A 12,373-nucleotide genomic window follows, 5' to 3' on the forward strand; every position below is an offset into this window, starting at 1 on the left:
CAACAGGCCCTGGCCAGTTGGCTCAGTGGTAGAGCGTCGGCCTGGCGTGCAGAAGTCCCGGGTTCGATTCCCGGCCAGGGCACACAGGAGAAGCGCCCATCTGCTTCTCCACCCCTCCCCCTCTCTTTCCTCTCTGTCTCTCTCTTCCCCTCCCGCAGCCGAGGCTCCATTGGAGCAAAGATGACCCGGGCGCTGGGGATGGCTCCTTGGCCTCTGCCCCAGGCGCTAGAGTGGCTCTGGTCGCAACAGAGCGACACCCCGGAGGGGCAGAGCATTGCTCCCTGGTGGGCAGAGCATCGCCCCTGGTGGGCGTGGCGGGTGGATCCCGGTCGGGCGCATGCAGGAGTCTGTCTGACTGTCTCTCCCCGTTTCCAGCTTAAAATACAAAAAAAAAAAAAAAAAAAAATGTTGCCTGACCTGTGGTGGCGCAGGGGATAAAAGCGTCGACCTGGAAATGCCGAGGTTGCCGGTTCAAAACCCTGGGCTTGCCTGGTCAAGGCACATATGGGAGTTGATGCTTCCAGCTCCTCCCCCTTCTCTCTCTCTGTCTCTCCCTCTCCTCTCTAAAATGAATAAATAAATAAATAAATTAAAAAAAAAAATGTTGACAACCACTGGATTAGACCTCCACTGGAGGCTGTGTCGGTGTGTAGGGGATGTGCATTTGGGAAGAAGCAGTGCATTCCACTGTAGCTGCCCAAAGGTAGGTGAGCAGGGCCTGTGGGAAAATATTTCTTGGGAGAAGGTACAGCCCTATGCCTATGCCGATTTGTCTGGTAACCAGCTTTTGTCTGAGGTGGGCTGACACATCCCTCCCCCTATTACTGACCAGGAAACACAGACCAAGAGGCAGGGAAGCCAGCCTAAGGTCATACAGCATGCAGGACAGCCTGTGTGTATGGTGGTGCTTGTAGCAGCGGGGAAGGAGGAGGAAGGGGGAGGATGCTTTGAGCCACAGTGAGGGACGTGGTAACCTGTGAACCGTGGCTGCTTCATGGGGACTGTGGTCAAGGAGGAGGAAGCAGATGACTGAGGCTTGAAACTCCCCTCCAGATAAGTGGACAGTCAGTGTTCCAGGCAGAGCTGCTTGGGAGGTTTTCTTCCATCACACCACCAGGAAGGCCTTAAGAGTGTCCTTGCTGCTGTGTGCCAGGAAACGCTGTGGGTGGACATAGGCCACAGCCAGATAGGCCCCTCCTCACCAAACTCCTTGGAGATTTCTGGGGGACTGTTTTTTGGGTGCTGTCCAGGCTGAGGTGAATGTCACTGTCTTTTTTACTCAGCAGTCCAGGAGCTTCTAGAAACACAATTGGGTAAGTCCCAGGGCTTCTAGAATCTGAGGCCCCTCATGCCTGCCCAGCCTCATCTCTGAGGCTTCTCCCCGATGGACTATTGTCTTCTTCACTTAGACTGTACCCTCCACTTGTCTGTCTTGCTCGCCATCAACTCCTAGCCCCAGGAAGCTGCCTTCTCTTGTGTGTTCCCAGAGCTGCCTGTGTTCCCTTGGGCATCGTGCTAGCCCTCGTGTTCTCTGGCTCTCCCTGTCCACGGCTGTTGTGTCACCTTTGTGCTCACAGTGCCTGGCCCTTCAGACACACCCACAGCAATCACAGAGGCCAACTCATGCCAACACCAGTGGCAGAAGGCCTGGCCCTGGCTGGGGAGATGCCAAGAGCCTCTGTGTCAGAGTGCAGGCCCAGAGGCCTAGTGACCTGGTGCTCAGAGGCTCAGGCCCCACGGGTTTGAGTCTCTGCTCACAGCACGTCTGGACACTATGTGACCTTGCACAGCTGCCCGGGCCTAGCTGCATCTGTAAATTGGAACTCCCAGACTCATCTTGGTGGTTCTTGTCATGGTTAAGTGGTTTAAATCCATGGAAAGTTCTCAGCTCCTTGCCTGGCATACAGTGAGTGCTTGACAATGGTTATCTACTTTATTTGAAAAGTAATTTTAAAAAATTGTTTTTTAATGTTTATTTTATTGATACTAGAGGAAGGGAGATAGTAGTAAAGAGACAGGAACATCTGTTCGTGCATGTGCCTTGAGTGGGGATCAACCCATAACATCTGTGCTTCAGGATGATGCTGCAACCAACTGAGCTATTTGACCAGAGCAAGTGTAATCTTTTTTTTAGGTGAGAGGAAGGGAGAGAGTGAGGCAGACTCCCACATGTGCCCTGACCGGGATCTACCTGGCAACCCCGTCTCGGCCTGATGCATAAGTACTGAGTTATTTTTAGCAACTGAGGCCTACATGCTTAGACCAACTGAGCTATCCTCAGCACCTGGGGCCATGCTTGAACCATTTGAGCCATTGGCTACGAGAGGGGAAGAGAGAGAAGGCATAGAGGAACAGGAAGAGAGGCAGATGATCGCTTCTCTTGTGTTCCCTGTCTGGGAATTGAACCAGGGACATCTATATGCTAGGCTATTGCTCTGTGCACTGAACCGTTGGCCAGGGCCAAAAGTAATTTATTTGAGTCAGTAATCCATATGGTTGATGATACACAAGTCAAAGATGTTCCAGCCTGACCAGTGGTGGCACAGTGGATAAAGCATCAACCCAGAACACTGAGGTCACTGGTTTGAAACCTCAAGGTCGCTGGCTCTGAGCATGGGCTTGTCAGTGTGGGGTCACTGACTTAAGTGGGGGATCACCTACAGGATCCCAAAGCTCATTGGCTTGAGCAAGGGCACACTGACATAGCCTGTCAAGGCACATACAAGAAGCACAACTAAAGTGAAAGCAACTATGAGTTGATGCTTCTCACCTTCTTACTCCCCTCCTATTTCTCTGTCTCTCTCAAAGGAAAAAAAAAAAAAAGGATATCCCAGAACATGCAATGATTTTCTCTCCCAACAGGCCCCAGCCTTAATGGGCTTGATTTTTTTCCCCCTTCAGTCACAAAACACACACGTTTCTGCATCCTTCTTTTTCTCAGTACAACTAGACATCCAGACGGGAAGTTCCATGTCAGGAGATTAAAAGTTTTCTTTTTCTGGTGGCTCCACAATGGTGTGTATGGGCTCTATTTTTTTTTTTTTTTTTTGCATTTTTCCGAAGCTGGAAACCGGGGGGTAGTCAGACAGACTCCTGCATGTGCCTGACCGGGATCCACCCGGCATGCCCACCAGGGGGCAATGCTCTGCCCCTCTGGGGCATCGCTCTGTTGCATCCAGAGCCATTCTAGCTCCTGAGGCAGAGGCCACAGAACCATCCTCAGGGCCCAGGCCATCTTTTGCTCCAATGGAGCCTCGGCTGCGGGAGGGGAAGAGAGAGACAGAGAGGAAGGAGAGGGGGAGGGGTGGAGAAGCAGATGGGCGCTTCTCCTGTGTGCCCTGGCCGGGAATTGCACCCGGGACTCCTGCACGCCAGGTTGACGCTCTACCACTGAGCCAACCGGCCAGGGCCTCTAATTATTTTTTTTTTAATGTTTATTTTATTGATTTGAGAGAGAAAGAGAGACAGGAGCATCAATCCATTCTCATATGTGCCCCAACTGGGGATCAAACGGGCAACCTCTGCACTTTGGGATAATGCTCTAACTAGCTGAGCCATCCAGCCAGGGCGGTGGGCTCTAATTTATTGAATTAGTTCTCCCCACCTAATGGGCTTTAAAGTTCTTTAGATCTGAGCTATTCTTACTGGGAAACTAACAAAATGGTAATGTTTCCATGTGCATTTTTTTTTAATTTTAGCAAGAGAATAAGGAGAGAGTGAGAGAGAGAGAGAGAGAGAGCGAGCGACCAGAACATCAAGCTGTTCCTGTATGTGCCCTGACCAAGAATTGAACCAGCAACAACCTCTGTGCTTCGGGACAATACTCTAACCAACTGAGCTGTATGGCCAGGGCTCCATGGACAAATGTTTTGTTTATGTTTTTGTTACAGAGACAGGGAGAGGGAGAGAGAAGGACAGATAGGGACAGATAGGCAAGAAGGGAGAGAGAGAGATGAGAAGCATCAGTTCTTCGTTGTGGCTCCTTAGTTTCCTTAGTTGTTCCTTGAGTGCTTTCTCATATGTGCCTTGACCGAGGGGCTGCAGCAGAGTAAGTGACCCCTTGCTCAAGCCAGCGACCTTGGGCTCAAGCCAGTGACCTTAGGCTTCAAGCTAGCAATCTTGGGTTCAAACCAGTGACCATGGGGTCATGTCCATGATCCCAGGCTCAAGCCAGTAACCCTGTGCTCAAGCTAGTGAGCCTGCACTAAAGCTGGCAACCTCGGGGTTTCGATCCTAGGTCCTCCACACCTTAGTCCGATGTTCTATCCACTGTGCCACTGCCTGGTCAGGCCCCATGGGCAAATTTTAATGGGGTGTTCTCTCTCTGTACTTCCCTGAGTCTTCATAAGCATGTCTTCCTGGGCTTATTTTAAACTCATGACCTTTTCATTGAAATTTAACTTAGATAGAGGAACTCGCCCAATCTTAAGTATACACCTTGATTTTTAAAATAAATGTACACTGGACAGATTTAAGATAGAGGACGCTGTCATCATTCCAGAAGGCTCCATCATGCCCCTTCCAGCTGGTTCCCCCAGAGGGAACTAACTGCTCTGATTTCTATCAGCAGAGACTAGTTTTGCCTGTTCAGGTCTACTTTGACTCAGCAGGTGATACAAGGGCATATGTGTACAAAAGGCATGTGTGAGAATGCTCATAGCAGCTTTATTATGGCCCTGAACTGGAAAGACCCCAAATATCCCAACACCTTGTAATTGGATAAACAAACTGATCCATTTATACCGTGGAGCATAGCTGAGCAATGAAAAGGAACTGGCTTTGGGCACATAGGTCAGCATGGAGGAACCACACAGATAGACGGGGTTCATTCGCCCAGTGCTCCTGTATTGTTCAGTCACTGATACATTTTGCTCACATGGAAGAGGTGTAGCAGTGGAGGGCACGCACACTGTCACTGCTGCTGTTGGTGATTCTTTGTCGAAGGGCTGGTATCCGTGGTCTCTTATGTGCAAGGTGCCCCCTGTCCCTGCTTCTCAAGTCTCTGCCTATGAGCCAAGTGGCCTGGGGCTGCAGGGAGCTAGGGTCAAGGCCATGGTCAGTGCTCTAGAGGTTAACAGCCCCCCAGCTGGCCAGCTGCATCCATGGGAAAGCCTGACACCTGCTCTGACCGCTCTCCTGGAGGCACTGGTTACCCCCTCTGGCAAGGGCCGATGTAAAGAACTTACTTTGGGGTCTGGTTACATGTGGCCTCCTTGCTGTCTCCTCTCCCCTACCCACCACACTCCTACATGTAGTTCACCTCTTTCCCTTGTCAGAGAGGCCTTCCCTCACCATCTCAGCCCCAACCCCTCTAAAGCCTGTGGTGCATCTTCATCCCCAGCCCTGCATCTCATGTTGTCTCCATCAGAATGCTGATGCTGGTGTCCCCAGCACCTCCAACGTGCTCAGTAGGTGTAATGCTTGAGTGAACATGCATGTGACCTTGGCTAGTCACGTAGCCTCTGTCCCTGTCTCCTTACCTGCCAAATGGGAGAATAGTACGTAGTTCAGAGTGTCTTCCTACATGAAGTGTGTGTGAAATGCTCCCCGAAGGGCAGGCATGGCCCTTGGGCTCTTCATCCTCAGGAATGTGGCTGCAGGGGTAGCACCTGAGCTGTGGAAGGTTGACTGTGCTAACAGGCTGTGGGTTCCCCTCTTCCCCGGGACCTCATGCGTGTCCTCCAGGTGTTCTTTCCTCTGTTTTGGCCCCTCCTGCCCTCCTCCTTAGTCCAGTCTGCCCTTCCATCATGGCTGTTCATCTCCTAAACTCCTCTCAGCTCTGTCCTGTCTGTCCACTGCCCTCCGTGGCCGACCACCTCCAGGCCAGGCCGTCCTTGCTCAGCTAAGGCAGTGCATCACTTGCCTGCCTCCTGGCTCCTACCCTCATACCTGCAGCAGCCAGAAAGCTCTCTCTCTCTCTCTTTTTTTTTTCCTAAAGATTTTATTGATTGATTTTACAGGTTAGGGGGAGGAGTAAGAAGTATCAAATCATGGTTGCTTCACTTTAGTTGTTCATTGCTTGTTGCTTGTCATATGTGCCTTGATTGGGCAAGCCCGGGGTTTTAAATTGATGAGTTCAGCGTGCCAGTTTGACGCTCTACCCACTGAGCCATCACAGGTCAGGCCAGAGGGGTCTCTTAAAGCCACACACCTATAAAAGTACAAAAAAAAAAAAAAAGTACACACAGTTATAACCTGGCTGTTCTTAAACCCCATTAGGTGGTCTTGCCCTAAGAATGATGATCACCCTTCTCGTCATGACCACCAGCACCACCTTCACCCCTGTTTGGGCCTATTCATTTGAGCGCCCTGCTCTGCTGCTTGCTGGTAGCACCGCTTCCCCCCATGAGGCCTTCAGAGCTCCGACTCCTATGGAGGGCCCCTCATCTTTCAGGCTGGGCTGCAATTTCCCGCGGGGATACAGGTTGACCTGTTGTGTAGTCACTGCTGTGCCCCTGCTCTCTGCCAGAGGGAGGGAGACATAAGCGTGGTGGGATGGCCCACAGGCTAATGGGGTTCCTTCCCCCTTCTGCCCACTGGGCCTCACATTCCCAGGGATTCTGATGCCCAGCTTAGGCTGTGACCAGCAGCCTCCTCTGATGCCCTCCAGGGTCCCAATGGATTCCCAGCAAAGGTAGGGTGCCCCTGAGACACTGTGGGGTTTTTTTTTTTTTTTTTTTTTGTATTTTTCTGAAGCTGGAAACGGGGAGAAACAGTCAGACAGACTCCCGCATGCGCCCGACCGGGATCCACCCGGCACGCCCACCAGGGGCGACGCTCTGCCCACCAGGGGGTGATGCTCTGCCCCTCCGGGGGGGTCGCTCTGCCGCGACCAGAGCCACTCTAGCAACTGGGGCAGAGGCCAAGGAGCCATCCCCAGCACCCGGGCCATCTTTGCTCCAATGGAGCCTTGGCTGCGGGAGGGGAAGAGAGAGACAGAGAGGAAGGAGGGGGTGGGGGTGGAGAAGCAAATGGGCGCTTCTCCCATGTGCCCTGGCCGGGAATCAAACCTGGGTCCCCCGCATGCCAGGCCAACGCTCTACCGCTGAGCCAACCGGCCAGGGCGACACTGTGGTTTTAATAATATTCAGGAACAAGATGGCACCAATGGTATTAGGCTGGGAACCCAGGGATGCTGTTGTCTTTTCAGATGAGACACAACTGTTCAGTCTTAATTGTCCTATGTCTTGCATAGATTTCAGATAATCGAAATGTTTATCTAGGTGCAAACCTTGTTTGAAATTCCATTTTACATGAAACAAGTCCTTTGCATGGCTTTAATAGTCTCTGAAGATGTCAGTTTTACTCCAGTGCCTGCTTGGGTCTTTGTTCCTTCGCTTTATTTTCTTAATGGTCCAGGGCGGCTTCCGGACTTCTCACTCTACGTGAATCCATGTGTCATGGTGTAAGTCGGTGCAGGTAGCGCTTGAGTATTTCTGTAGTTAAATACATAGCATACTTTTTTTTATTATTATTAAACCAGCTGCACTAAGGAATCATTTACATGCTAGGAAATTCATCTATTTCAAATGCAGTGATTTTTAGTAAACTTACAGTAAATAACAATCACCACAAGTCCAGTTTTAGAACATTTTTTTAAATTTATTTTTTATTTTTTTATTTTTATTTATTCATTTTAGAGAGGAGAGAGAAAGAGAGACAGAGAGAGAGAGGAGAGAGAGACAGGGGGAGGAGCTGGAAGCATCAACTCCCATATGTGCCTTGACCAGGCAAGCCCAGGGTTTTGAACCAGCGACCTCAGCATTTCCAGGTCGACGCTTTATCCACTGCGCCACCACAGGTCAGGCCAGTTTTAGAACATTTTTACCACCCCAGAAAGCTCCCTCCTCTCTGTTTTCCACTCTTGGGCAAATCCAGTTCCTGCCTGTATTATTTTGTCTTTTTGGGACATGAAACATATTTTGTCATCAGCTACTTTCCTTTTAGTCTTTATATGATATATATGGCATTATATTAATTTAAAACATGTATGTAGGGAATGTACTGATCTCTTCGGATCTGGGGGCGATGGTTCAAATAACTGTTAAGGAAAGGGCCCTTTGGGTGTGTGGGGCTGGAGCACAGCCAGCCAGCGGGAAATGGTTCCATTTGTTACCAACCTTCTATCCAGTCCCCCCGCATGTGCCCACTTCTGCCTGAGGACCCTCCAAGGACAGAGTGTTCCTCAGTGCCCTGCTGAGTTCGGTGTCTTTGCTGAGGTCACCCAAAATGCAAGAGGGGATTGCTCCACCACGTGTGGTCATACTTCCTGTCTTGCACATTGGCCTCATGAGTAATTTCTGTCCCCTTTTCACTCCCGCAGGGACTTCCTTCCCCGAGGTTCAGGAATCGTCACCCGGCGGCCTCTCATTCTGCAGCTCATCTTCTCAAAAACAGGTACAGTGGGATGGGTCACAGCTGTAGCAGGAAGTGAACAGAGACGCTGTGTACAGCAGGAGCCAGGGGGCTTGTGATGGAGTCTCTGATGTCCTGACTCTTGTTCGGGCTGGAATTCATGTTTTCCATGTCTAAAGGGAAGTTGAAGCACGGTTCACTGAGCACCCACCCCCACCCCCACCCCAGCATCCTCAGCCATGACCAGGCCACCAGGTGTCATATGTGCTTGCTGCGTTGTTGATAAGGTTTTTTCTGAGTGCTTTCATAATCAGTAGCAGACATTGTGACACTTCAACCCCAAATGCTTCAGTGCGCCACCCCTTGTGATAGGGATATTCTCCTGCAGTCACAGACCACACCCTAGAAAAGTAATCCTTCCTGCATGTTATATAATGTCCAGGCCATACCTGTTGCCAGTTGTCTCTCAGATATCTTCCCTGGCCGTTTGACAGCTCTTCCAGTCTATCCCGTGCTATACTCCATTGTCATGTTTCCTGTTTTCATTAGAGCAGCATTCCTAGCATTTCTTTTTTATTTGTGATTGATTTATGGGTGAGACCTGCAGAAGGAATTTCAGTTCCTTGAATTGAATTAAGAATCTTCTAGCCCTGGCTGATTGGCTCAGTGGATAGAGCATTGGGCTGGCATGCGGATGTCCCAGGTTTGATCCCCAGTCAGGGCACACATGAGAAGTGACCATTTGTTTCCCTTCCCTCTCTTCTTCTCTCTCTTTTCCCCTCTCACAGCCAGTGGCTGGGTTGGTCCGAGTGTCCACCTCAGGCGCTGAGGATAGCTAGGTTGATTCACGCATCAGCCCCAAATGGGTCATCTGGTAGATCCTGGTCAGGATGCATATAGGAGTCTATCTCTTCTTCTCTCACTTAAAAAGAAAAAAGAATCTTTCACATACAGATTTTTTTTCTATCCTTTTCTTGGTGGCCTCAGTTTATTTCTGTTTTTCCCACATAAGTCTGACCTGACAATGGCATGAAATCTTCTAGCTTGAAATGTACTCAGGCCTCTTTGGAAAGCATCTCAGTTGAGAAGGTAGACAGGGAGAGGGAGCCATCGGGGTCTCCATGTAGAGTCTCTAGGCTACTTCCTTACTGATCTGGGTGTCGGCCTTGGCTAGTTCAGCACTTGGGAAACGAAACATACACCTGTTTTACAGACCGGGAAACTGAGGCCTAGCCAAGATACCTGCCTTCCTAATGGGCTTTATATATTTATTTATCTTTCAAGCTTTTATTTAAGGGCAGTGATCCAGGATGGATTTTAGATCTTGTTGAAAGCTGCCATGTCCATGGACTGCATATAGTCCTCAAAAGCAGTAATCTGCTCCTCCAGCATGTCTGTTCCAACTTTATCGTCTTCTACTACACACTGTATTTGAAGTTTTTTAATTCCATACTCCACTGGAACCAGTTTAGAAGAGCCCCAGACCAAGCCATCTGCTTGAATGCTCCTGACACACTCCTCTAATTTTGCCATATCATCTTCCCAAGGCTTCACGTCCAATAAGATGGAAGACTTGGCAACAAGCGCAGGCTTTTTGGCCTTCTTTGACTCATACTGTGCAAGTTGTTCTTCTCTTAGCCTCTTTGCTTCTTCACTGTTCTCATCAGATCCAAAGAGGTCAGTGTCATCATGATCTTCTTTACTATCTGCAGTTCCACTTCCTGTGGTGTCTTCTACATTAGCAGGGCCATACTTGCCCAAAGCTTTCTTCACTCCTGGCAGGCTGGCCTTTTCCTTTTCTTCAGACTTAATGTGATTATACCAACACAGGACATGACATAAGTCAGCAGGTGGTGGGTCCGAGACTGCTTCAAATACTACCACATCTGCTTGTGAAGGACAATGTAGCTCTTGTTTGCCAGGTAGTTGTTGAGCACCTGGAGGCCAGTGGGGCTTTTCAGGTCTCCAAAACCCATGACGTGGGCTGATCCGGGAGCTGGCGGCAGTGGAGGAAAGGGACCCTAGTGGGCTTTAGATCTGCATCCGAGGGCAGCCCTCAGACTGGCTCGCAGCTGTTCCGCAGTCCCACCCTGCCTATTTGCCCTGGGAGGGCATGGGGTATGACTCCATTGAGAGTCTGCATTGGATTGGCCCAACACCTCTTTTTGAGCTCTGGCCACGGTTTTAGATGTCACAGGTGGCTTGGCCTGTTGGGTTTCTGCTTCCCATTTTGCAAGTTGTTGGGGGGTGTTTATAATGATCTGCATTTTAACGAGTTCCTGAGGTGGTGCTGATGCTTCTGGCCCCTGGCCATCCTGGGAAACCCTCTGACCCTGTGGGCAGGAGCTGGGAGCTAAGACTGCCCAGGTTCAGGTACTAGCTCTGTAGCTTACTGGCTATCTGGTCCCTGAGGGGGAACTGCTTGCTGCTCACAGCCATGTTTCCTGTCTGGACAGTGGAGATAATAATGGCACCACCTTGTCCACTGTGGTGAAGACCATGTTATTCAATACATCCTTAGAACAGCGCTGAGTGGTGCTGACCCAACAGCTGCAGCCTTATGCCTGCTGCCAGTCTGTTGGGGACAGCTTGCTGGGAGAACAGGAGACCTGGCTTCCTGAACTGGAGGTCAGGGCCGTGTTATGGAGGAATGGGCTCCTGCATCACCTCCACAGTGGCTGTTACCTAGTGATGGTCCACTGAGCACATACTGTGTGCCACACACTGGTCCAAGGCTGTGGCACTGAGGTGAGGGCCAGGACCTGCCGCCTGCCCTCCTGGCACTCCCATTAGTGCTGGGGAACAGATGAGGAAGCCTTGGGGGAGATCAAGAAGGAGACACACAGGTCTAGTCCTCATCAGATGGGAGCATGTGTGGTGGGGGAGGGTGGGAATGCCATAGGGCTTTTCCGAAGAAGGGATGTATAAGGAGTCTGACGTGCGATGGGTATTATCAGGAAATGAGGAATCTCCTCCCCAGCAGAGAATGTGTGTAAGGACCACAAGGCCACGGTGCCCAGAGTGGCTTGTCAGAGGAACTGAAATTTCTTCTGTAGGGTGGGAGAAGCATATGATGAGCAGTGGCCCTGTGGAAGCAGCAAGGGCAGGAACTTGAGGGTGCACATCTGCCCAGTGCCTGACCTAGATTAATGCTGACATCTTCATTCTTGTCATCCTGTTCACAGAGGACTGAACGGAGGCTTCTGAGCTGAAGCCACTTTCCTGAGTGCACAGAGGAGAGTTATCTTGAGAGCTTCATCTTAAATTCATTTTTGGGGAGTGTGGTCTTTAGACCAAGGTGTCACTTGACAGATCCTGTAGCTGCTTGTGGAGAAGAGACCACAGGGGTCAATACAGGGGTTGGGGGACCGAGGAGGAGGTGGGAGCAGATGCCCGGGGCAGGGAGGGAAAGGGGGGCAGCTATGGAGTTGGAGATGCTGTGGATCCTGTTGGGTTGGGGTGTGGGTAGGGGTGGGGGGCGTGCTGTCCCATATAGGAGTGGCCTTTCTGTGTTCCAGTATGCATATAGCCCACCTGACCATAGCATTCCAGGCCTCTCAATGCCCCAAGTAGATTTGTACACACTCTGTGCTAGGCCTGGGCCAGATACCAGCAAGGCAGTATGAGTTCTCTTTGAGTCCCGGCCCTCTCTGAGCCCAGCCAGAATGAGAAGGGAAAGCACAGGGCATTGTGGGAGAGTGTGTTTGGCACTGGCTCTACTTTGGGCCAGAAGCCCAGGGTAAACACTCTAGGCAGGGGCAGTAGTTTATGTGAAGCTGTGAGGCGAGTGTAGAGAGGGGCCAGGAGGCAGTGGCATAGCCTGGCAGGGGGTGAGGGGCTCAGGCTGTGGAAGCCTGAGTGGCATGCAGGGTAGGGAGAGCAGCTCAGCCCACTGCTGCTTTGTTGAGTACTGTCGGGCCAGGGGTATGGGCCAGGAGGCCAAGGAGAGGTTAGCCTGGTGAGAAGTGATGAGGCCTGGCCCAGCATGGTGCTTTGGGTGTGAAGGGCAGCCTAGAGT

The 12,373-nt window shown here is 50.8% G+C and overlaps 1 protein-coding gene and 1 pseudogene across 12 annotated transcripts in view; one reads left to right on the top strand and one right to left on the bottom strand.

Annotated features, from left to right (window-relative positions):
• Nucleotides 1-12,373, top strand: part of DNM2 (dynamin 2) — a 92,599-nt gene that overhangs the window by 24,186 nt on the left and 56,040 nt on the right. For all 12 annotated transcript variants that reach the window (XM_066273478.1, XM_066273529.1, XM_066273512.1 and 9 more), the window contains exon 2: nucleotides 8,324-8,397. In XM_066273478.1, coding sequence (XP_066129575.1) covers nucleotides 8,324-8,397 — 74 coding nt within the window. The remainder of the gene's footprint in view (nucleotides 1-8,323; nucleotides 8,398-12,373) is intronic.
• Nucleotides 9,627-10,368, bottom strand: LOC136333858 (elongation factor 1-beta pseudogene; annotated as a pseudogene).

The sequence above is a fragment of the Saccopteryx bilineata genome, chromosome 1 (genome assembly GCF_036850765.1).
Source record: "Saccopteryx bilineata isolate mSacBil1 chromosome 1, mSacBil1_pri_phased_curated, whole genome shotgun sequence".
Lineage (NCBI taxonomy): Eukaryota > Metazoa > Chordata > Mammalia > Chiroptera > Emballonuridae > Saccopteryx > Saccopteryx bilineata.